Source organism: Coturnix japonica, chromosome Z (assembly GCF_001577835.2).
Source record: "Coturnix japonica isolate 7356 chromosome Z, Coturnix japonica 2.1, whole genome shotgun sequence".
NCBI lineage: Eukaryota > Metazoa > Chordata > Aves > Galliformes > Phasianidae > Coturnix > Coturnix japonica.
In genome coordinates this window covers 64,671,205-64,696,829 of record NC_029547.1, presented here as the reverse complement: position 1 = coordinate 64,696,829, position 25,625 = coordinate 64,671,205, and the positions used below count along the sequence as shown (strand labels likewise).

The 25,625-nt window shown below is 37.0% G+C and overlaps 1 protein-coding gene across 5 annotated transcripts in view; it reads left to right on the top strand.

The window, feature by feature from the left end:
- The window catches only part of KCNN2 (potassium calcium-activated channel subfamily N member 2), a 58,320-nt gene that overhangs the window by 19,150 nt on the left and 13,545 nt on the right, over window positions 1-25,625 (top strand). For 3 of the 5 annotated variants that reach the window (XR_001552239.2, XM_015850014.2, XM_015850017.2), the window contains exon 4: window positions 18,062-18,203. Coding sequence is in view for 3 of the 5 variants with exons in the window: in XM_015850014.2 (XP_015705500.1) it covers window positions 18,062-18,203 (142 nt within the window). In the remaining 2 variants the exon portion in view is untranslated. Of the gene's footprint in view, window positions 1-18,061; window positions 18,204-23,732; window positions 23,876-25,625 lie in introns of all 5 variants that reach the window. The other 2 variants (XR_001552240.2, XM_032441307.1) reach the window with 1 other exon arrangement.

The following is a 25,625-nucleotide window of genomic DNA, read 5'->3' as shown; positions in this document are numbered from 1 at the left end:
GAATTTCTTCTTCATGTTTGTATGGAACTCCCCGTGTTCCAGCTTCTACCCATTGCCCTTTGTGCTGTTGCGGCGTGCCACTGAAATGAGCCTGTCCCCTTCCATGTGAGTTTGGCACTTAAACTACATATAAGCAGTGCTTAGATCTCCTCCCAGTCTTCCCTTCTCCAGGCTGAACAGTTCCAGGTTACTTATCCTTTCCTTGCAATGGAGATGCTCCAGACCCTGACCATCTTTGTAGCTCTCTGTTGGATCCTCCTTAGAAAATCCATGGCGTTCTTGAACTACAGAGCCCAGAACTGGATGCAGTATTCACAGCACTGTGATTTCATAGGTAAAAAGCTAAATATTAAAAAAAAAGTGAAACCCACTTTTTCTGTCCCAGAAGTTCAGAAGCAAAGATGTATTGTTTTAATTTATGGTAGCTAGTAAGTCTAATTACTGGCAGCAGATAAAATAATGTTTGTACATTGGTGATACTGTAAATTATTGCTGTTCTTTATCCTGTCTTGCTGAAACTAACGTATGCTACTTGTAGTCTGATATCTCCACTCAAGGTAAAAGTTAACTGTTTAAATATTCAACACAATGGTGATTCAGTATGGTTCATTATCATCTTTAATCTGTGCTATAAGAGGCTAAATTATTCTGTTTTTAGTCTTCATTTTTGTTTTTTCAAACTGAGTGCAGATTAGCTGTAAATGTTAGGTTAGCCTTTTATTGTATTTACATCTCAGACCAACTTCTAAATAAAAACAGAGGCAATTTTTAATAAAATTACCATTTTCTTTTAATGCCTGATATTAGCAATAGACATCAGGTTTATTGTTTGATCAAACAATGAAGGCAACAAAAGAGTTCATCATAGAAGTACTTCAGTGTATGTTCAATATATATAAACCAGGCCCAAAAGAGAAGAAGTGATCTAAATAAAAATTTTGTTTCCCCAGTGTATCCAGAAGGAATAACAGCTAATTAATAGTCTACAGCTTTTTGAAGGCAAGAAAATATTTCAATGGAAGAAACGGAGGCACCTACTTTTAGGCATGAAGAGTTTGACTACCACTCTTTTAAATGAGTTATTTTCTTTGCTGTTTGGGGGGACTTAAGAAGAATTTTGGCAATATAAGAACATATTCTTTAGTTCATTTGGATTTGTATGGTTAACCTTGCAATTGTGAAAAGTAGCAATAAGTGGTACAGTAAGTCAGGAGATACAGTCATCATCCTTAAGATTGTCAAACCAAGGTAGATGAGTCTTTCTGGAGTCAAAAATAGCAGGCCTACCTTGGGAGAATAGAGTGCAAAAGGCAAAATACAATAGAAAAAGAAGAACAAGCAGATCATACTCTGAAGAAGGAAGGTCTTATGACTGCTTTGTATGTTTTCAGGGTCATATATCTAGAGTAGGAAGACTTTCTATTTATTAATTTATTTAAGGTCAAATTCCCTTCTATTTACATGCAACATTATAATAACAGAATGAAGTGGGAGTGTGCAGACATAGCTGCAAGGTCTCATGATACTGTTTCTCCAACAGCATTAGGCTGAAGAGAATACCTATCAAGGGCTAATTATCAGCTTTCAAGGACAAAGTGCTTTTTTTTTTTTCCCCCCCCATTTGTCTGTAATCTGAAAAACATAATACAGGGAACGATCTATCTTCTGTAACAGTGGTCACTCTTGTAGCCTTTCCAAAAACTTTAAGATAAGACAGCAAGTTATGGACCTTTTTTTTTTTTTCTTTTTTTTTTTTTGTATCATCATATCATCATCAAAGATGGAACCTCTGGCTCTTGCATTGTTACAGTTTTAAATGGAGTAGTTCATTTTCTGACCCTCTCCTCCCCCGCCTACCCCATTCTAACCAACACATTAAATTAGTCAGAATGTCTTTCTTCAAAAGGAGTGTTATTTACTGTACTACTTTAAAAAAGCAGCCCTTAGAAAATATTGTCATACTGAAGCAGAAATCAGTTTATCACTTAAAAATTGATTTCTTGCTCTAGTAACTTAGTGCATTTGAAAATACACCAGAAATGGCTTTACCACTTGTTTCATTAGTTCCCTAATCTGGCTATCAGACTACAGTGAGAAGTTTGTATCATGGTAGTGAGTTCAAAGCTCACTCTATATATCAGAATGCTGGTTGAATTCAGACCGTAGGCATCCCTTATATTGAGAAATTCAGGTTCAATTGCATAAATCCAAGTCTGTAAGTTGAATTACTGATGAATTAGAGATGGTTGGTGTGGGAGGAGTTTAAAGAAATAAAACAAAGAAAGGAAACATTGGAAGGTGCTCTTAATATATTTGATATGTTCTTTATTTTCTTGTGCTCCCACTGGTTGTTTCAGCACATTCAGATATGCATTTTTTTTGTTGGCATTGTAAAGTTCAAAATCAGCTACTGTTCTTGCTACAGCTGATCAGCCAATTGGTAACTTATATTGCAGGCACGTCATTATAGTGGCCATCCTGCTTCCTACAGAAACAGCTGTAACAGTTAAGTATGGCTTCCTGTGTATTCCCCGTATAGTTAATGTATATGTATAAGTATGGTCCCATATATATGGAAAGTAAGTACAGCTTAGCAGATGGAACTTTGCTACCAATAATTCCCATAGCTTTATAGTTATATTTTGTGTATACGTATATATTCCCCCAAGAGCTTTCACTGACTTCAGGGGCCTGGAGGATGGAGCAAAAATGATTGCATCCTAACTATAAACATGCAGATCATGCCAGGTCATTGGGAAGAGCCTTGGATATAGATATAAGTATCTCTTGTAAGGAATTGTGTATAGATTTGAAAGCAGATGTTGCAATGCTAGGAAATAGGGATACATGATTGAAAAGATCTGCAATTTTCTTACTGGTACCAGTGTATATGATAGGCAGTTTATAATCACCTTGTGATGTCTGTGTGTATTTTGTGAGAGATAAGGGTGCCTGGCAGTAACATCTATTACTGCTAAACAGCTGTTTGGTTTCTATGTTGTTATTTTAAAAAGACTCATTTTTCCATTAATACCATAAGTATTTAACTAGGACTTGCAAGGCAGCTTAACAAGGTGAAAATAGTAAAAGTACTCAACAAAGGCTGTCTTTGATACGATAAAATGTTCTAATGCATAGAAAAGAAATGTCAAGCTGATTAAATATGTAACTAACTGCAAGACAGAAGATTTTTATTAATGTTAATGTAGTTTATGATCATGATCACCTACCGGTATAAACGAGTAATTCACTTAGTGGAAACTGAATGGGATTTATATTACCAAGTATTATGGCTATGCCAGGACTGCAAAATTATATCCCACTCTTTGGAGTGCATTAGATTGTTCACAGGTGTTTATTTTGTTTTGATGGCATAATAAAGCAGAGGGTCATCATGTTAGAGATTATTTTTAATAGTCGTAAGCTCAAGTAGATATAAATGTAGTCACTTAGCGTATGTTTTGTCTTATTGGACAGGTTGCACTAGTAATATTTCCAATTCTATGCAATTTTGGAGCACAAAGTTAAAAGGGTTTAAAACCCTAGGAATTTAGAATTGTATGGGCTGAACAAATGGATGTACCCTGACAAAGACCAGGATTTTGTAGAAGATTAGCATAGTAAAAGCTATCATTTCCTGTGTTTTTGCAATTCAGGGTATGTCACTGCAAGTATGCTTTAATTTCCTTACTGGAAGTGCTGTGACCCATCTTTTGGGTAAGATTATTTGGGCGTTGTCAGCAGGTGCAGAAACTCTGTAAGCAGGTTGTACAGTACTTGAAAGTGCAAAGCCTTTATTACTTGCTGGTGCACCAGAAGCTAGCTGGGCTTTAGTGCTCTGATAAACTAACAGTTGAGGTACTCACCACCTCAGAGAGACTCCTGAGGAGCATCTGCTGGCCAGGGAGCCACGAGTTAGATGAAGTGGTGAAGGGTCATCCTCCTCAGCACCCAGGAGTCGTCCTCTCTGCTGCTTCATTGCCACCTCCTGTTGTGGTACCAGTGCCAGTGGATGGACAACCCTTGCTGATCCCAACTAGACCACCAAGCTGGGCTGCCATCCTATTTCTGTCATATATTTTGCTTCTGTCAGTAGTTTGGCTTTCTCATGGCTCCTTTTTAGGAGCCTGGACCAGCAGAACACTACTTGGCTGCTTAGAAACTGCCACAGAGGCCACTAAACCCCAAGAGGAAGGATACCGTATGTGGATTACAACTGAAAGGAGATAATTTTCTGCCCTCAAACTCTTTCGTGTTTATAAAATAATCTCAGAGTGTTTTAAGTTGGATAATTTTATGACTGTTGGGAGACCGTGTGTTGTTAAACCTGATGGAGTTAATGAAAGGCTCCTTCACAAAAACCTTATTAATTTCACAAGAGAAGTTCCAAAATGGCAGCTGCCACTTCTCATGCCAGCTGTTTTGCATTAATGAAGTAACTGTAAAGGCAGAGTGTGGTTGCTGGCACTTATGTATTGGAATTCTAAGTATCCTATGTTGCTATGTCCTCTGAGAAACAAGAGTTGGCATGTAAATAAAATGTGTCCCTGTCTAATTTATCTCACTTGATGGCTCAAACATATTTTTGTGGGAAGTGTTTGTCTGCATTGAGCGTAATTTGTCTTAGGTCATAAAAATATGTCTTAGGAGCTGTAATTGGTAGGTGACAGCATTGTGAACTGCTGTTAGCATCAGGGGGTGTCAGTCCTGCTAGTTATAGGAAAACTTAGTTATTATGGCCCAAGACACAACTATATTATTTATGCCCATTTCAGAATGGGTGCTTCCATGTTTTTAATTTGTAGAAAAAGTATTTTGCATCTTATCACTCCAATGGAGTAGCAGAAATTGTGATTCCTTTCATCCTTGTATTTCTGATTGTTTCTTCCTTAGGATCAGTGACAGAGCAACAAAGCTGTGAGGCACACAGCCTCCCAGTCCTCAGGCTATTATGCAGTAGAGCAAATGGATAAAAATTTTTGTTAATTGTTTTAAAAGTCTGTGGCTTAAGTATAATAACATCCCATAATTTCTTTATTTACAAACATGAAAGTTATTGGGGGAAAAAAAAAAACAACCCCAACATTAAACCCTGGTTTAGTGTTGTAGTTTAACCCAACAGGTAGCTAAGCACCACACAGCCATTTGCCCACTCACCCCTCCATGTGGAATGAGAGAGAGAAGTGGAAGCAAAATAGAACTAGGAGCTGAGGAGTTTGGCTGGAGGCATTTACCTTTCTTTGACTTGTATTCTGCTGCACTCAAGGACTCACATAGGACATGATGTTCAAAGAGATTAAGTTGCTTCCTTTTTCCAACGTGGGAGAAGACCATTGAAGAGCATGGAAAGTACTTAGTTAATAATCAGTGGCTTTATTTTAGAGTTTACTATTTGTTTACTGAGGGTATCACTTAAAGGTGGGCTTATAAAACATTGCACCCCAGCCTTTGGTCTCACTGTGGTGAATGTGACACCCTGGTGAAGAATAAATGAGCTGTCCATCTGGTGCTTCAGGCTTGCTTCTGGTAGCTCGGGTTATTTTGTCTCTTGTTTTAATTAGTTTGACCTAAGAATTGTATAAAAAGTGGGGGTTTTTTTTGTGACCTTATGCCAATCTGGTGGCTGGACTGCATCTTTCTAGGCACACGGTAACATATCTATGACCCTGCACATGATTTTACACTGTGTCATCTAATGAAAGCAATTCTTCACTGTGTTTCAGAAAGTACAATGTAACCTGCAAAGGTTATATCCAAAGTCATAGAGATGCAGCATTGCCTGAAATTGGACTGTGAGATTTCAGATTAAGTATTCATGCTGAAGTACCTGTCTTTCTGTTTTTAATCATTCATCCCTTTGGAAAATCGTTATACGCCTTCAGACTGATAAGATGCTAAAACTGTAACCTTGACCATTTAATCTTCAGTGTTAAATTGCAGTAGATTTTTTTCAAAGGTATCCAAAAGAAAATTGTATTTTCTGTCTAGTTAATTTAACAATAATTTGTCAGCTCTCAGTAATATTTTCAGCATTACTTTTCTATCTGTTCTAAGCATACCAGCTTTTAACAAAGGTGGTGCACAGTAATTTTTAATATTACATGATATTTACTCAAAACAGTTGCATCTCCTTGCAGTCAGATTGATTTGCTTGCATCCTTTGTTCTTTGTGTGCTGGAAGGCAGAAGAACTGCTGATGCAATCAGTGTTCCACAGCAGGATGCTGTTGTCCTTCACTGATGTATTTCTGGAGGAAAGAAGTGTGATTTCTCTTAATTTTTAGAACAGGACATTTTGGCACAGATAACTCATCAAGAATCAAATGCCGTGGATGGATGTTCCAGTGTGTGTTGGGAGTACAACAATCTGTACCTGGAAATGCATATTGGATCAGCTCATTTTCATTTCCTTTTTAACAAAAATAAAAACTTATACTAGAAATAATGTTAGTGTAGCTTTAGTGTTATCAGTCCTGTTTGTTTTGCTGTTGTTGATGTAACAGGCTGTGTTGTGGGTAGGATAGAACATTGAATGAAGGTCTTAGTATACCAACATAAAAGTACACTGAACATATAGAAATAACTCATGCATTTCTAAAAATATAAAAATGTGAAAAACTTCAGTGGAAATTGCAGTTCTTTATTTGGAATATATAATATTTATTTAAGAATGAAAGGGAGAATCTGTTTTGTAGTACTGTTGTGACCTTGAACAAAGTCATTTAAGCATTTTGTGTCTCTTCCATGAAGAGAATCATATTTGCCATTTGGTGTGTTGTTTTTCCAGTGAATAACAAGATGGTTCAAACTTAACCAGCATAAAGTTCTACTGTTATGCTACATATGGGGTTGCACACCCAGTTTGCAATAAACCAGTTTTACATACAGATTTTTATTTATTTCGTATTTGTCCCAAGTTTGGTGCTAGGTGGGAATTCCACTAAGCCAGCACTTCTTAAGTTTCATTTTGTACCAGTTTCACAATGTTAGTTATAGCTAGGATCCACTCAGATATCTGGGTGATTAGTTCGTGATTTGCTCACAGTTAAAAAACTACATTTGCTCAGTATGTAAGGGTCTCTAGAGGTATAATTTTCATGGCAGAGTGAGCTATGTTCATCTAAAGGATACTACTTTAGAAGAATCCACCAAGCTTTCATAAACAGTATGGCTAATTAGGCAGTGCTTATCTGGTTTCTAGGACATACATCCTTCTGTTGTGCTACTTTAATAAACAGTGTCATCCTGACCCATACCTTACCCAAATGGTTTCAGTTTGGCAACACTTAAAGAATGTTAGAAGTGCTGGTGTTTTTATATTGTAGGTAATTTAATTTGTTCTGTACCTTTACTTTATGATTTCTCAGTCTTTGGGAAAAGACATTCAGAAAACATGGGCTATCCCAGGCAGGAAGCTTTGTGGCTGTACCTTAGCTCTGATCATACTTCTATTTTGTCACAGCTCATGTAGCTAAGGGAGGAGTTAAGAGGAGATGGGTGGTGTGGAGAATTAAGACACTGGATCTGATGTATTTCCCAGGGACTTTAAATTGGGTATCATTGAAGGTCTTTGTTCTTCTTCACTATGAAGAACTCATGATTCAATTGCTTGAATGCAAAAATCTAGACAAATCCAGGATCATTGCTCTAGAAGTTAAAATAAGAAGTAATTTGACTCAAATATTTTTTTTTACTTACTATGTCATATTAGTACATTTAAATAATGAACACTTTGTAACTGCAGAAATACAACTTAGGTATGAAGTGGTCCCAATAGCAAGGGAACATGCCTTGAATATATCTCGTTCTTTTCTTCCTCTACTAGAGCAAACATTGTCTGCTGTGCATATCTGATTATTTATTCTTTAATGTTATGGACTTCTATTGGAGTAAGGTGTCTTGGACCTCCATGTTGTTTGTCATCATTACTTACTTGAAATGAGAATCTAAATAAATAAATAAAAAGATTTTTTGCTGTTCTTTGGAATGCTTTCGAGCGATAAATATCAGAGAAGGACAGCTGAAAGTTAAGACACCACAAAAAGTTTTTCTGCAGCTGTGTATGTAGAGCTCCAAAATGACTTCTATTTATTTTTTCAGATGGATTCAGTTCCCTTTTTATGTCAAATCTTAGAGAAGGACAGTTCAGCCAGTGAACTGAGCGGAGGTGCTACTACTAGTTGTAGCTCCCCAGGGGCTGTTCTCTAGAACTAGACCTGCTCATGTGTATGCAGTTCCCTGTGTCTGTCCCATCCGTGAGCTCACCTCCTGTGTGGGGCTGAGAGACCACTGTAAATTAGATTTCAGATTTTAGCAGGTGTCTTCTTGCTCCTGCTGTGTTGAAATTTAATGCTTATTATGTTGACATCCTTAAAGAATGCAATCTGGAAAAGGAATAGTTAGCAACAGGTGAAACTAAAGAAAATATTCATATCAAACCAATAAAGGTGTAGAAAGATAACAAAGATGTGTTCCCACATGTGCATCCTTAGTTCATCAGGAACTAGTTTCCTTGTTTTGTGCTTTCTCACCTGAATCCTGTCCAGAGAGTTAAGTACGGAAGTATGATTTGCCTAGGAATTAGCTCTGTTGGAGAATCAATAGATGCTAGGTAAATTCTGTATCATTAGAGGATTTTACCAACACATTCAGCTTGTAAACCACAAAATGAATGCTATAGATGTTGATAGTGAAAAAGGTAAGCAAACTTCAGGTGACTGAAAAGTATACAGACTATATATTTGGAACTGCTTTTTGAATATGCAGTAAAATCTGTGTGCCTAGAACACTCTAATGAATCTAAGTATTTTTCTTTTAAATTCTGACGGAAATGATAAAATCTCTCAGACCTTGTTTTGGTCATCTGTTTACAACATGCTTTTCTTTAGAATAAGTACTTATGCTGATAACACTGTTGATGTTCTCATGCCATGAAATTTGGGCACATAGAATGGGCTTTTGTATTTCTTTTTGGTTAGAGGAAATACATCAGCTTCTGCTGTGAAAAGTAAGATACTGAAAAACAGTAATTTACATACTGAGAAATGCTATTAGTTCCATGGGAGCAAAACACCTTCAGTGTGCTTGGTTTGTCACAAAGCCTTCTTTGAGAATTTGGCATCATCTTTGCTCTGTAATTTGTAGTTCTCGTGTTTACTCCCGTTTACCCACATGCGTGTCCAGGAGAAAAGGAAGGCTGACCTTGACATTCTGGCAAATATGGCACAAAGGAAAGATAGTGGGCTTAATTTTAGGTGCATAAAGACTAATTCTGCAAGCTTCTACTTCTAAAATTTTTCTTCAGTAAATTACTTCATATTCTTTAGTCGTCAACTGATTGTATTTGGCATTCTGAACTTTAAAAATGAACCAACAACCAACAACAACAAATAAAACAAAGTGAAAACCTCCCAGTGGGGGCTTATGAATAAAATAGTATCAAGATGCAAAATAAAGGAAGACTTTAGCAAGGAATTAGTTGCTACTGAATATGAATATACAGAATGATTAATTTTAGAGCTCATTAAGAAGCTTCCTTTGATGTTTCAGAGATTGATATTTCAGTAATTATACAGCTTCATCTACTTCCATTATTAACTTTGAAAAACTGCAGCAAATCATTGAAATAATATTCATTCTTACTGTATCCCCAAATTTCAGACTTTATAAAACGAATGGCTGCGGAAGGGAAATATACATGAATGTGTGTCTTATTTTGTAAGACTACAAAATACAGCATTCAAAAGTTTTGCTCCAAGGTTGCTTTACTTTGGGCCAATTATATTCATGCATTAGAGCATTCTTTTAACTGAGTGTATGTTTACAGTAGCCTCTGTTACTGAACCTTGTTTGGTAACATATGATATACTGAACTATAGGAAAAGCATCTACCAGGTTTTGGTTTTTATTTTTATTAGCGAGTGTGTTTACAGTCTCAAGACTTTCTGGATTATTTTTTAAACTTGGCTTTGAAAGCAGAGCTGTTATTTGCCAAGAAGTGGTTTGTTAAGGTTTGGCACTTGTCATGGTTTTGTAAATACATCCTCTTCTAAGCATTTTAGGCAGTATCTCTCCAGTAGATTGAAGAGTCATCCTCTCTCCATCTTGAATTCAGCTCAAAGTTGAGGTAGCTTCAAAAAGACATCATGAGGTACTTTGACAACCTGTATCATTATGGGTAGAACAGTGAGGTGAAGATGTTGATATGACCCAGACTTGCCACTCATAGTGAAGGCTCTAGTTATTGACCTTGTAGGTACCAACTATTATCCTGCACCTGTGAGAAACCTAATTAATTGGTTCATCCCTATGCATCCTATTGATGCATGTTGCTTTACCTGTAGATACCTGAGCATCTTATGTATGACACAGCTCAAGAATTAATCTTATTGTGAAACTTCTGGATGTTTAGTTTAAGAAGTCAATTTTTAAACATACATGTTGTTATAGAGAACTTTGTTGGGTTTCATGCAGTTCTGAGCATCTGGGACTTTGGCAAGTCAAACTCCAAAGTGTGAAGGCTGAAAAATAGGATATGGTCATGAAGTTACAGTATGCACAACACATACACCAAAGATAATGCATTAAGGTTGTTCCAGACATTACCATAAGTATCAGAACCTGTAACTATTCTCAGTCCAAAACAATTCTAAATCCAGCTAACAATAATTATTAGAGTTCATCTCTTAGTGCTTCAGTGCTAAGAAGCACACTGAGTTTCTCTGCACAGTCTGAAGCAAAAACTGAATCCCTGAGCCTGCTCCATAGCATAAGCAAGTTAGATCTATTCAGAATAACACTGTTCAAATAAAATAAAACATACAACCCAAATAATAAACACTAGGCAAAATTTTACAGTAGGAATAGCCTATGTAAATTTTCTCTAATGGGAATAACCAGTCGTAACTGAATAATAGCTGCTACCGTTAGTCCCAGCTCTTCTGTCTGTTCCTACTGGACTTCCTTTTGTTTCTGTTTTGTTTGTGCATACTTTATTTAAATTGTCCTGTTCGGACACAGTGAACCTGATGCTTTTTCCTCTGCCTTTGATTGACATTCTTGTGAAGAAAAAGCAGCTTTAACACTTATGTTTTACTTCCACATCACCAGTGGAGCATGACTGAGGAAGGCTGGGAGAGTTATTTTGGTAATTTGAACAGCTGCATACAGTATTTAGAGGCGTTTTCTTTTTTTTACTGAGTTTGTGAGGTTGTGTTTCTACTGTTTATTCCTCTTGAGACGGATCACATAAGATCTCCAAATGAGACTTGTGAAGGAAAAGAATTCTGAAGTAAATGAACTGCATGAAAAACATAACTAATCCTGATACAAACTTCAGATGTTGATGATTCAGGATCAAAGAACCCTTTGAACCTGCAAAACTGGTTCTTGCTTATTTGAACATTCCACTTGGTGAGACCTGAGCCTACCATGCTTTTTTCAGGGGCACACTCATTAGGGTCAGACTACGGTGTTTGTCTTTCTCTTTTGTGCCAGGCACAACAGAACCTCACTCTCCTCTTCAGTCAACCTCTCTGTGTCCCTCAAACCTTTTCTATGTGGGTTGTGCCAGAGTCCCTATGCAGGCTGAGGGCCTCCTGGCTTCTGCTCACCACCTCCGTGAGCAAGTGTGGTGCCATGGATCTGGACCTTGCACTGCTAATAGCATAGGTTAGTCAGAAACAAGGCTGAGCCCCAGCCTTGTCTGTGGTGGTAAGCTCCTGCTTGCTTGTTCTGCCTTCCTGTTCTGTGCTGCAATGAACCCATACTTTTCAGTCTGTCTCCAGCACTGGACAGTGAAGATGATGCTTGCGATGCTGCTGCCCTGCCATGAGGTATAACTGTAGCTCACTCCTTCTGCCCATGCAGATAGTCATGTGTATTGTTCATTTTTAACATCACTTCTGCTTTAAGTGAAGTGTGAATCATAAAGAGATTAACAGATCCATCATATGTGTTTATAGGTATAACTTCATCCTAATGCCTGACATTTACCATTTGCCTTGCATTTGGAAATTTGAGGATTAATGTCTTGTATGCATTTTTGTCTTGCTACTGTAACCTTGGTTATTTTTGTTATTCATGTTACCAAATTCAGCTAGATATGTATAATTTCTGTAGATTCTTTTCATTTAAAACTGATAAAAATTGACACAGGCACATCTTAATAGAATCTTAGACAAAGCAAGTCTAAGATTAATATGGTATCACATGTGCTTGTCAAAATGTTCAAGTTTATATTCTTTTAGTTCATGCCTATATGGCAAATTGAGCCTGTATTGAAACTATAAGGAATATTTGTCGTTCATAGTAACCATTATCCTTCTCCTTATCCAAAAACAAATGGAGTTTTCTGCTGCATTAAAGTAGTAAGTGGAGAGGCACAGACAAAAGAGCAGGAAAAAAACAAAATAAAACAAACTCTGTTTGGATGGTGATGGTAGCTTTTCTTCTGTGGGCAATGACGTAGTCTGAGGAGGCAATGAGAGCTTGCTTTCTAGGGTGAAGTATGCTAAAGTTCCAGTAAAGTATTTCAGGAAGTTACACTAAAAATCCTTCTGATAATCATTTTTATCACTTATTAATATTTTTCTTCAGAGATTCAGCAGTAACATGACCAAAGATGTAATGTACCAAGAAGTGAAAGGGAAGTGAAAGCTGTTAACACATTGCTGTGGGAAGTGTGGGGGTAACAGAATTAATAGGGAGTAACAGTGCTGCTTCTTAACGGGTGCAACTGGATGACTCCAGGCAGTTTCTCAATGTGTTTTGTTTTGGACTGGTTTAAGACTTAGAAGATAGCTTTCCAAGATCCTTAACTTGTTCATCATTCTACTGAATCTCAAGTGCACTGGAAGTAATGATGTGTTGTAGTTAAGTCCCCAAATAAGCATTTTATTTTGTTCTTACACTTGTAAATGTTGAAGGGGAAAAGCATCAAATTTTACATTTCCTATAAACTGGAAGTTTAATTAGCTTAGCAGTTTTCTTGGAATGTTTCTTGATAAGCATACGCATAACAGTGGAGATTTCCTGGCTCAGAATGTGAGATGAAAAGAAAGGCATAGTAAAAGTTCTGAGATGATTGATCATGGAAGCACTGACTGGAAACATTTTAGAAGATGCTCAGCTGAAACTTTGACAAAAAGAAATTGAATTTCTATTCCCCATTCCCAGTGAAGGCAATGGGGATTTTGCACCTGACTTCAATGAAGATAAGGTTTCTCTTTGGTTGCACCACTACAAGAAACAAACAAGCTTGAAATTTTTACATTTATCTAAAGGTAAAGAAGAAAATGTAGGTAACATTTCAAATAACTTTAGTAACATTCATGTATTCAATTAGATTTGAAACCAAATGGCTCTTCTTGGAAAAACAGAAACTCTTTGCACCTCCTAGTGCTGCAGACAGGTATACCGATTTGGAAGAGCATCAGCTCTTCACAGTCCCAAGAAAGCAAGGCAAGACCTTCAGGAGTGTCAGTCAAATAACTTGTGTGCCTTCTGAAAAGAAAATGGCAAATAGTTTCTACTTCTCTACCCCATGCCCAAGCATTGATATATGAAGGCATTTAGGAGTTTAAATCCCTGTATGTCTCCCACTTATGTTTGAACTGTGATTTATATTCAAGAATAATGATAAACCTTCTTAAAACGTGCCTTTTCACCCTTCTGTTGTTGTGTTGATTTTTCTTTCTCTCTCCTCTGTCAGTTGATGTCTTTTAGATTATTGGTTCTCTCCAGCTTGTTAGTATAGTGCACATAATGCTCATATCACAGTGCTTACGTAACACTTCCCTGTTGGATTTGTTAATTTCACATGTATTTGTCCACTGACATTCTTAATAGTAAGATAATCATCATTTTAACCTCTGTAGAAGGCCTCCGGACTGCTTGATCACAGCACTTGTTTTGGTTGGGCTCAGTAGTGCTACCTGTGTGAATCTGCAATTGTGAAATGCAGGCAATTGCCATAGTGTTTTCCACTTCCATGGATTAAGTTTGTTGGTTTTCTGTGGTTTGTTTGTTTGTTTGACAAAACATTTTTGCTGCTGTTTATAAAACATTTGGAGACTTCAACAGATGTGACAGACAAAAAAGGAAAGGTGCAATATCCCCCCATAAAGTTAGGCCGCATTTCTGATAGTGACAGGGTTGGATGAGTCGATGTTCCTGTTTCATCCAAATGCAAAGATAGGTTCATTTTATTTTCTTCTTTATTTAAGCAGAAGGAAATTCTGTATTAATAGGAAAAAAAAAAAGGGGGGGGGGAAGTTACAAGTGTCTACTGCCTGAGACTAAACAGGCGCTTAGTAACAGAATGGCCCAGTACTGTAATTGAGTGCTAACAGATAGTTAAATCAATCAGCATCTGTAAGTACTGAAAATCATTATGCTGATAGTGAGAGCAGCAGAAAAGGGCTGTTGTTCAATAAGGAATCTGGAATATTGCTTTGACAACCCTAGCAGCTGAGGAATATATTTATATCTTCCTGAGATGAATGGTAAAACTCCCACGCAGTTTGGCTTGGAAGGGCATCAAGTTACTCTATTTTTGCACAAGTCTAACCATTCAGCTATTTTTGGTTTAAATTAGAGTAGTCTCAGGAATGATACATGCTAGTTAGTGAGAACTGACTGATGGCATTTCACAGGAGGCGGCTTTTCTGCAGAGTAGCAAGTTCCAGCTGTAGTGCCACCTGCCTGCCAGCACATTCGTTGTTGGAGAACGAAAGCAGAGGCGATAAATTACTCTTCTGCTTGTGCAACTTCAGCCAAGGATTTTCATGCCTCCAGGGAGTGCACAGCTTTACTAACGTCCCTTTATTCTGCTGCTCTGTGAGGCTGGATGTCATCCAGGAAACCTAAGTGTATATAGCTGCAGTTTTAACATAATTAAGTGCTAACTTCTATCTTCAATTTTAAGTGACTCACTGTGTTTCTAGTCCAAGTTTTTATTGACTAGGAATAGTGGAATTTAAATATTTTTTATAGTGATTAAAAAAAAGGAAAAAAAGAGCTATGTTAAACATAATAGCTTTTATCAAACTGAACTTTAATTCCTAAAAGCATAAGTTTTAGAGTTTGTTGCTTGGAACTTATTTTCTGAAAGAAGATTTTTCTTAATTTTTTATTTTATTCCTGAGCTTTTGAGTTTCCAGGTGGTTTTTTTTCATAGCACTCAGAGTGAATGGGTAGTTTAGGAAGAGTGTTTTTTGAATTCTAGTCTATTGTACCCACCTATCTTCCATGATCCATCCAGAATGAATAAATGTCTGTAGAGGTTGATGACAACTAACAGCGAGTGAGACAACGTTGTTCCAGCTGTTCGCTGTGGGTAGCTTTTATCCTCAGCATAGTCCATTGCACCAGTTCTGTTGGAGGTAGTCACAGCAGTGAATATACAGCGATATGGCTGGCTTTTCTCAAGCCTTGAGAGATAGAGGTGCACTGACAGATGAACATGCTTGTTTCCCTGCATGAACAGAGAAGTTCAGTCTTCATATTGTTGTAGTTTGAAAGCAAGTCAGAAGGGTAAATTTTCTGTCTGCCTCCTCAAAACAAAGCTGAAATGCCTCCAGTGTTTCTTTCCAGTGGCTCCCGTGGCTGTACAAATATATCATTGCAATTCCTTCTCTTTTAAGAAAATACTTTTCCTTTTTTTTGGATTCGGAAGTAATAATTCCATTGCAGACACAGTATAGCCAAAATCCAAATGTGCAGATTCTGATGTTGCTCCCACTCCACTGAATGGAGACTCCTGCCAGCTTGGTCTTGAATCCCAAGTAATCATGCTGCATAATGACACGACATAGCACTTAAAAGGATATTCTTGTCATCTTACCAAAATCAGAAGGGTTTATGCATGTGCCGGAACTGTTCACCACAGAGACGTAAAAATCATCAGACAGATTAGAGAGAAAAGAAAACAAAAAAAACCATGACAAAACCAGTCCATCTCCCTGTAAATCTGGCATAGACCAGGGCTATGGGACAGTAACTCTTCTTTACATTGCCTCAAATTACCTGAGGATGTTTGATATGAAAAGTTCCTCATTGTACAGCTGTGAGAGGCTTGTAGGTGGTGTGCTTTGCCATGCTTGAACAGTTGAGCACCAAGCAGGTGATAGGCAGTATTCTTTGCCTCTCAGTCACAACAAAATCACAAGGACTGATGATGATTTTTAAACAGTGTGTGTCATTTCTGAGCTATAACCTTAAAATCCTAATCAGATGAGAGATTCTGGCAGTTTATATGTCCTATCAACTTTTCTATAGTTAACACCACATAGTGCTGAAAGTTAAAAAGATGTAAAAATTCAGATAAGATGTAGGAAGCATGCATGTTCTCTTTGTAGGTTAACTGATTTCTATCTGAACTACAGAAATGACCAGGTTCAAGACCTGAAGATAAGTATTAGGGAAATGTGAGCATTTATTATTATGTAACTGACTTGCTAGCTGTGGAGTATGTGTTGTGGCTTCAGCTCACTTCTGTGAAGCTCATCCAAAGCCTCTGGGTCATATCACTTATGTGGTACTCCATAGGGACTTGCATGATGCAGGCTCTTTTCTTGCCTCCTGAATGGAATAAATGTGTCCCTCTCTCTCTCTGTGTGCGTATATTTTACAGCTGTTATATACTAAGTTTGCAAATCGAAGTTTGAAAGATGTGGCATTTAGTGCAGACTGGAAAAACGCAATGTCAGATCCCTTTTTGTTGTGCAGAGCTTAATGGAGTTGAGTTAAATCAAGTTTACAGCTCTGCTGTCATTACTGCCATTGTTGTTCTGTATTTATTTAAGTCACTCTTATCATTAGGAGCTATATACACTTCTCTAGATGCAAAACACATTCAAAAGTTTGTTTGAAGTGTGTGAGAAGAACAGCACTGACAGAGATGAGGACACAGGCAAACAGTGAAACAGATCAATTGGGATCAATTGATGTAGTTTCTGGAAGGTAAAGTGTTTGTAGATTGTTGTAATCATCAGTGCATAGGTGAGACTTCTAAGAAAATAACAAAGTCATTTTGCAGATACGTGCCGTAAATGTAAAGAGTTTTTCTGAATGCTTCTTTCTGCTTATTCTGCATTCCTGCTCCATTTCTGAGGGTGAGTTCCAGGAAGAAGAAGACTGAAGCAGTTATTTTGGTGGTCAGAAGCAGGTTGCTTTAAGGTTTATGAGCACATCCTCTGATGGCACTCGACCTCCTGATTTGGAAACTGGCTGAAATGATACTTGTGATGATCCAGTGGCATCAATAACTAACCTAATGTTTCACAGCAGCTGCAGGCATTGCAATTTTGAGGCTGCAGACACTATTGCAGATATGTTACCTATACAGCAGAGCAGCTCAGTCCATCTATGTTATGCTGTTATACCTTTTTCCCCCACAGGTTGAGTGTCAACCTGTTTTATTCCTAAATCAGTTTTATTCCTAAAATGTGCCATTATGGCTTCTCAGTTGATAAGATGTGTCATGTGAAAATGAACTTATTCATCAGAACTTGTCTTCTTTGAAGGAGACAAATAATTGTATTAAATTTGAATTCTAAAACTAAGACAAGAAATGGCACATAGGAAATTGTATTTAATAGCATAAGCGGGAGATTTTTGTAAATGTAAGGTGAAGATTTGCTTTGAGTTCAGCTTGCCCACACATCCTTTTCTGACTTCCTTGTATGTCTCTCACTGCAACAATAAGAGTAGACTGATCCTGCAGAGGATTAGCAGGTCTTGTGCCCCGGTGGAAAAAATAATAATTAAAACCAATAGATTTATGCTATTTTAAGGATAGTAACAGAATCTAATATAAATAAATACTAACGTACAAAATGTCTGAAGGATCGCTACTGCTTGTGCTGTTATTGTGTCTTCAGTTTCCTTACAACTTACCTTTTTTTAACAAGCATTTTATGAATTCTTTGTGGCTGTGTAAAAAAAACAAACAACTGTAGGATACAGGAGTGGTTATATGACCAGCTGCTGAGATTTCCTTATTATAGTACTAAAAATTAACTGAAATTTTTGTAATGAAGTCTCTGTTTTCTTCTTTCCAGGTACCATGATCAGCAAGATGTTACTAGTAACTTCCTTGGAGCCATGTGGTTGATTTCGATAACTTTTCTATCCATTGGATATGGTGACATGGTACCTAATACGTACTGTGGGAAAGGAGTCTGTTTACTCACTGGAATCATGGTGAGTGTTTTTGAATGTATTAGTTGGATATGAGATTGTTTACTGCAATTAATCCCAAAACGTGGTAGTCATAGAGAAATTTTTATTTGATAGCTTCTTAGAGTATGTAGACTCACTTGCATCCTTCTCATGGCCCTTCATCCCATGGTAATAAAGGGTTTACTTCCTCTTGAGGAAAAATTTAATATATGTGTAATGAAATACAGAGAAACAAATTCCACCATGACATAACTTTCATCTTAATCCTTTAATTAAGTAGTAGTAGATTGCATCTTCTCACTTGTCTTTGATGTGTGTAATTGGACTACTGCTACAATTCTGCTTTCTACTTCTGAAATTAGTTGCAAATATAGAAACATGATGGTTTGTATTCTGATAAAGCATCTTACTTGTGCCTAGTTTTTTGCAGTAGTTCTTATAATTTTTATGACATACTGTATGCAGTATTCATTGCTTTAAGTGGGCTTATGTAGTACAATTGTCAGTGTATGAGTTTTTGTTATCATTGAAACAATGCATCTGTTGCTAGGCCATGCATGTTTTCAGTATATTTATTAACTGTTCTGCATATGGATTTCAGTTTTTCTGTATTACACAGAATTAGTCAAACTTGGGGAGTCGGACAATATACGAGTACATATTACAGTGTCTGGTAAATCTATGCGTATCTACTGTAAATAAGAAAAGCTCCTGATCATGCCATTCTTATTTGTATTGACTCCTGTATAAATGTGACTGAGATGATCCCTGTATATATTATGTGTGACAGATACGTATGTGTTTTGTGAACTCCTGCCACTGATCAGAAACAATTGAGCTTGAGGATCTACCTTCTCTTAAAACAGATATATTGGGATTATGGCTGAAAACAAATGGTAGCAAAAAGAAAATTTTCTCAGCTAAACAAACTTTTTGAAAATCTCTTTTTTCTTTTCTTTTTTTTTTTTTTTTTTGGTAAAAGTGCATTTTATCTGCAAAGGGTAAAATGGATTAATGCATTTTTGTGATGTCTTACAGATCTTCCTTTTCTTAAAAGCAAGCAAAGAAAACATCTAATAGGCTTTGGGTCTCTGACCTTTACTACAAAATACTATCACCACATTTTTCTGGTAGAGGAAAATGCACGTCTCTTTAAATACAGAGTTTACAATTTATTTGGAAGATACAGCCTGAACAGAGAGGAATGACTCAGGTGGTTTTTAAAAGGTGGTTATCTAAACTCAGATCTGCCACCTTGTGGGTTGTCTTCCTTTCTTCCTCATTTTGAGCCAGATTTTAATGCCTAAAAGAATGAAAAGTGGTCAGAAGTTCATTAGGAAAGAAAAAGGACAAGCAGAAAATGTTGCCACGGGGATGGATACAGAATTGTCTCATAATTTCCTTCTTTCTAAGCACTATAGAGAAATTAGAAGCAAATGCTTCAAAATGCAGGTATCAGATCATTACTCCTCCTCATTATCATGTCTGGCTAGACTTTCTGATCAGAAGCAGCTAAATTCTGGGTTAGCTTGCAATGAATATGCACTCAGATTTTTCAGCACTTTTTCAGTATGAAAAAAATTACAGTAATAGAAATCTTACGAACTTCAGTGCTATGCAGAAGTGCAGGGAGAACTGATGCTAATCCAGGGGTTTCAGACTGCTATTGGGATTGTAGCAGTGTAAATGACAGCAGCATCCAATCTGTTATTTTACTGGCTGTAGGTCAGCGTATTTTTTTATTATGGTGAAAACAAGGTAAAAACAAAAACACAAGAACAGACTCCAGATTATTGCACATATTATTCTGTACACCTTTAATCAGATAGAAAGTGAACCAATAGGGCATATTTGTCATTCTAGTTTTCTCAGTACTGTTTACGTTCAGATGTGAAGTAATGTGTCTGTTGTTTTCATTGTTTGGGTGAAAAAAATGAAGTGCCATTTAGACGAAAAACATTTATTTTTTTCACAGCAGAAGTCAGATATGTTCCTTTGAAAACTAAGGCTGTAAAATGTTCTGACACCTTTTATTGGTTTTGGGTTGTATGGTTTTTTGTTTGTTTTTTCTTTTCTGGTTGTTTTGGGGTTTGGGTGTTGGGGTTTTTTTTGGTGATTAAATATTCTGCCAATACTTTGGAACTATTAAGTCTTTAATCAGGGTTGCATGGTAATGAGTTTGATATATTTAACTTCAAGAGAGATGTTCTTGACAAAACATTCTAAGGGGCAGAGTCACTGGTATGTTAAAACGTCTCTGAAAGCTTTACATCCCTAATTGCATTCTAGAAGACTGTCAGCAAAATGGCTTTGGCAAGTGATGATCTTTCAGAAGAAAATTACAGAGCAATGACAATTTCAGATCTTGGAATTACTCCTTTTCCTTTTTCAATATTTTTTATTTCCTGGGAAGGATCTGAAAGATATGAAGAATGACACATTGAATGTAATAATGAACTATTTTGCAGCCTAACTTGCTAAATACAAAAGCTTATATGTTTGAAGGTAGCTATTTAAATACAGCCACTCTTCAAAAGCACTTCTTGAAGCAAGCAATTTGTGTTTGTTGTGGAAAAAGCGGGATTTTAAAAGAACAGACTTGCCAATTCCTATTTCAGTGGGGATGATTGATAGTCTGCTTAAAAGATATACCAGAATAACAGTGACTGTCAGGAATAAAATCAAGCCAAACATGCTATTTGAAGAGGCGGAATATAACTCCTTTACATTCAGTAGCAAGTGCATTGTTAGACTGATGGACAACCAATGCAGTGTTCTTTTGGATAGGGTCCCTGTTAAAAAAATAAAATTAAATTAAATACATATATTAATATATATATAAAGGAGAATGAGTAGAAATACGAATGCAGATGAGTAGGCTGAGCTCAACAGCAATGGGAGCACTTTGTGCTGGTTTATGTTTGCAGCGTTTTCACTCACTTGATGACTTTACAGATGCAGTAAACCTCAGAGTGGTTTAAAGGAGATATTGGTAGAGGGAGAAAGTTTGAAAATGGATAAGAAGTTTTGTATTTAGTGACCAAGATGAAGAAGACTTTGAATCAATTAATGACCTCAAAGGATATTGAGTAGCACCTGCTCTCATATGACAACAGGGCATCTACTTTTATCAATTCATAGTTTTTATGTTTAGAAAAAGTAGAATTGACTCTTCCTGCTGTATTATTGCCATCGCATGGCAATTGTGGCACAATTGCTAGCAAGTATGTGTTTTGATTTGTTTTTTTAATAATATTACATGTAAAAACTGTATGATGGATTAAATAATAGCAGTCCATTCTTGTGACTGCAAGATACAAGCAACTGCTTGTAAGGTCTGAGGATTCTTTTCCTTTAATGTTGAGCAGTATGTAGTGAGCTTGTGCATGTGCTATATGATGCAGAGATGAGGATCCAGAATCTTCTTGAAGGGCCAGCTTCCCATAGTGGAAAAACCAGACATGCTGAACTGGTAGGCCAAATTTATCCTGCTGGAAGATTATAATTGGCAATTGTCCTGTTTCAGGGTATGCAAAGTTGTTGGCTGTGGCTGGGATAGAAGATTGCTTTAGATGAAATAACTGTTCTTTCAGAGTCTTGTTATGTTGTTGCCAAAACTGCAACTTAAATGGTTCTGTTATTGAAAGGAACTCCAAAGAGATCATTATCCCATGAAAGAAAAAATTCAATTATGAAGATTTTCTTAAATTTAAAAAAGTGGCTAAGATTAGATGTTTAATCTGGAACACTTTTAAGTAGCATCTTTTAACTGCTGAATTTGAACCCCATTTATCTGGGTGAAGAGTTCCTATTTGTGTAGTTACAGTGTAGTCAGTGTGTTTCTAGATTGTAGTATCTAAGTAAATAAGAAGCTGGTAGATAGCACAACTGTTTTATAGAACTTTCTATGGAAAATTTACTAAAATTGTGCATAGAGTTTCGCATAAAAATGCCTAATACATTGTGGGATGTTTTACCAAAATAATAATAATAATTAAAAAAAAATCTTTACATTGGTTCTGTGATGAGCTGCAGAATTACGTAATTTTTTATGAAATGCAGAAATGTGCTTTAAATTGCACACCTGTATGCTGCTTGGTGGGTTGAACTGATGGTTGATATATGGCTGAACTGGTAGAAGAAAGTCCATTTTTTTTATGGTAGCAGTACAGGAATAATAGTTTGTGTTTGCACTTAAAGGTTTTCCTAGAAGGAGGAAGCAGAAACAGAGATGAAATGTTATGTGCTGACTGCAGCCCCTAGCCTGTGTTCCCCTACACCACTCTGTCTTGCTGTGAGGCGGTGCAAGAGCACAACTGGGCAGGTGCCTGGTGAGCAGCCACAGTCAACCCAGCACAGGTTTCCAATTCTGCCTCTTTCACTGCAGAGCAAGGACATTTGTGAAGCGTGAGAGGACAGGAGAACTGATCCCCACTCATATCTCATTAGGATTTGTGAAGTTCATAGGCAGACATTTACTGACTAAAACGAGAAGCATTCTAGTTGTCCCACGATATCTTTATTTACATAAATATGACTGGAGCTGATTGTTGTAGGCTAACCTGTACTTTGTTTTCAAAAAGTATGTAAGTTGGCTTTGTTTCACCTGCAATAACTTCAGATTTAACACATTACTGAACTAATGTTTCCCATCAGCTTTGTAGGCTGATGAGCCTGCTTGTTGAGCGCAATGGAATTTTGTGTCCTTGCTCAGTAACAAGGTGCTTTTTTTTTCATGTTAAGTATGTAGCATCATGATGGCCAAAAGGGAGGTAGGTTTCCCAGGAATCCAGCCACCACAGTGCATTCAGTTGCTGGACTTGTCTGGGTTAGCACCACTGCCATTTATAGGTTCCCTCTTAGAAGTGAAATTATCTTTCTTTTTTCTGGAAGCCTTTCCCAGTACTCAACTTGCATTACTAAAGAAGAGTTCACTTCATCCCCCATTGCCACTTCCCCTTACCGTATAGGAACAGTGAATCAATTTCATTATTTCTGTATGACATGAAATTCTCATTATTTCTTTATTTATTGCAGCATTGCTGAAAATTTTATGGGCTAATGGGAAGTAAAAGAATCTGCTCATCTGCTGTTTCTGGATGAAAAATTTATATGTTCCAACAAAACTCTAGCTGCAGTGCATACTCCCCTGAAGACAACAGTAGCCGTGCAAATACTGAATATATGAAAGTATAAATAATGCAAAACTATTTTCAGTCATATTTTTGACTGAGACAGTATAGTTCTTGTCCTATTACTCATCCTCCTTTGGTTCAGTGTTGCAAGGTTACACATCTCTCCCAGTGAGCACTGACAGATGCAGAATACATCCATACAACACCTCTTCCATAGCCTCTTGTCTGTCTTGTGGATGGATTCCTCCCTCAACTTTTGCATTGCTTGTTTTGGAGAATTTTCTTTTTTTTTACTTCAAGCAAGATTTTTTTTTTCTCCCTTCCCCTGGTGGTCCACTAATTCCACCTTCCAGAGAGCCAAATAAACAGAGTATCTGTTTAAATTCTTACAGGCTTTTCATTTTATGCAGAGCAGCAGGAAGAATGTTGTGCCTTTTCTGGTGCAGAGCTAAATTTCCCACCAGAGCCATATGTCTGCAAAGCGGACCTTCTCTCTCCCACAGTGGATCCCAAGGGAAATGAGCAAGAAATGTGGCAGCTGTCTTCTTTCAGCTACAGGCAAGTATAGCAGGACGATTTAATGACATCTACAGCACTAAAGACTGCACTTCACTTCCAGTCCAGTAAACCAAAGCTGCCAGGAGACCTTTAGCTGAAACACTGATACACCATATTGCTTCCTTTCTCACCAGTAGCACCCTTCAGGCATATATATATATATGTGTGTATGTGTGTATATATATATATATATATGATCTCCAGGCTGTTGTAGAAATTTCTCAGTTCACTGTTGCCTTGTATTTTGGAACCTTACCGAAGAAAGAACCAACTGGAAATGCCAGATGCATTTACTTGAAGTATAGGGTTTCTCTGAATCATAGCCTTCAGAACGGCTGTTGTTTCAAGTGCAGTTTATCAGCCAGACTTTGAAAGTGATAACAATAGTAACCACCAAACATAACCCTTCAGCTGAAGATTTTCAGGAACCTCAGTTTTTCACTGGCTCGGGGCCCCTGTGGGCACTCATTGCAAGCACTAGATTTTATTGATTTTAATTTGCACTCTCCAGTTTTAGAGTCACTGTGTGTTGTGTCAGTTGGCTGGTAGGAAAGGCATGATCTCAGTCAAAACTTCGTAACCTCACTATCATCAGATCTGACTTCTGTCATGTTAGTCACTCTGGGCAACAATAAGTTTTACCTCTAGCTGCCATGGCTATGCCTGCTGTGGTTTGCCATAGTGTACAGTTTCCTACTGGAACATGAGGTTTGCCAGCTCAGGACAGGCAATCCTGATAAGCTGAGGGTGGGCTGCTTCAGCAAAGAGAATGATAGCTGCAAAAGGCATCTGCTGTATGTAAGAACATTGCAAAATCTCAGCAGGATCTCGAGGAGAAAAAAGACAGTCAGGTCTGGCATTATGATGTGTACAATGTGTATAATGATGTTGGTTAATACCCACCATATTCATGTACTGTCATTTATATCACTGCAACCCTTCAGTAGTTTAAACATGTTATCCTACTGATACTGTATAAAAATACTAAAAATAAGATACTCCAAGTTCCTGAACAGCTCAGCATCTTAGTTATGTAAAATGAATGGGGAATGAGGAGGTGGTATCTTAATAGTGATCTTAGTGTACTAGGATTCCTCAGTATTGTTTTGTTTGGGTTTGTAGTAATAGCCTAAAGAAGACTGGGATGCATGGTGGGGAGGATATAACTTGAAAGAAAACTACATATTGGATTTGGGCTTTTTGTAGCGAAGTTTTTTTAGCCAAGGGACAATGCAAAGAATTTTGTCTGAAAATGGGATTATCAGAACCACAATACATTGCTTCCATACTGATAAGTTGGAAGAGCCTAGAGGCGTAAAGTACCGAAAATGAGGTCAGACATTCTATGTATGATGCCATTGAGAAGGGAATTTGCTTTATTAAAGCAGATGAAGCAGTGCTTAGAATCATTCAGATCTAAATACTGAGAAGAGAGTTTTAACTGCCTGAGCAGTTAGGGAACGTTGCAGTTTGAGGTCCAGTGGCAAAGTGAAAGGCAGTGTCAAGTAACAGTTACTTTGTTCTGAAGAGAATATTTAGGGTTTTTTTGTTTATTTTTGTTTTTCAGTTGGTAAATTTAAAATATAGCTTAAAATTCAATAAATTTCACTTCTTTTTTCTTTTTTCTTTTTTCTTTTTTCTTTTTTCTTTTTTTTTCTTTTTTTCTTTTTTCTTTTTTCTTTTTTCTTTTTTCTTTTTTCTTTTTTCTTTTTTCTTTTTTCTTTTTTCTTTTTTCTTTTTTCTTTTTNTT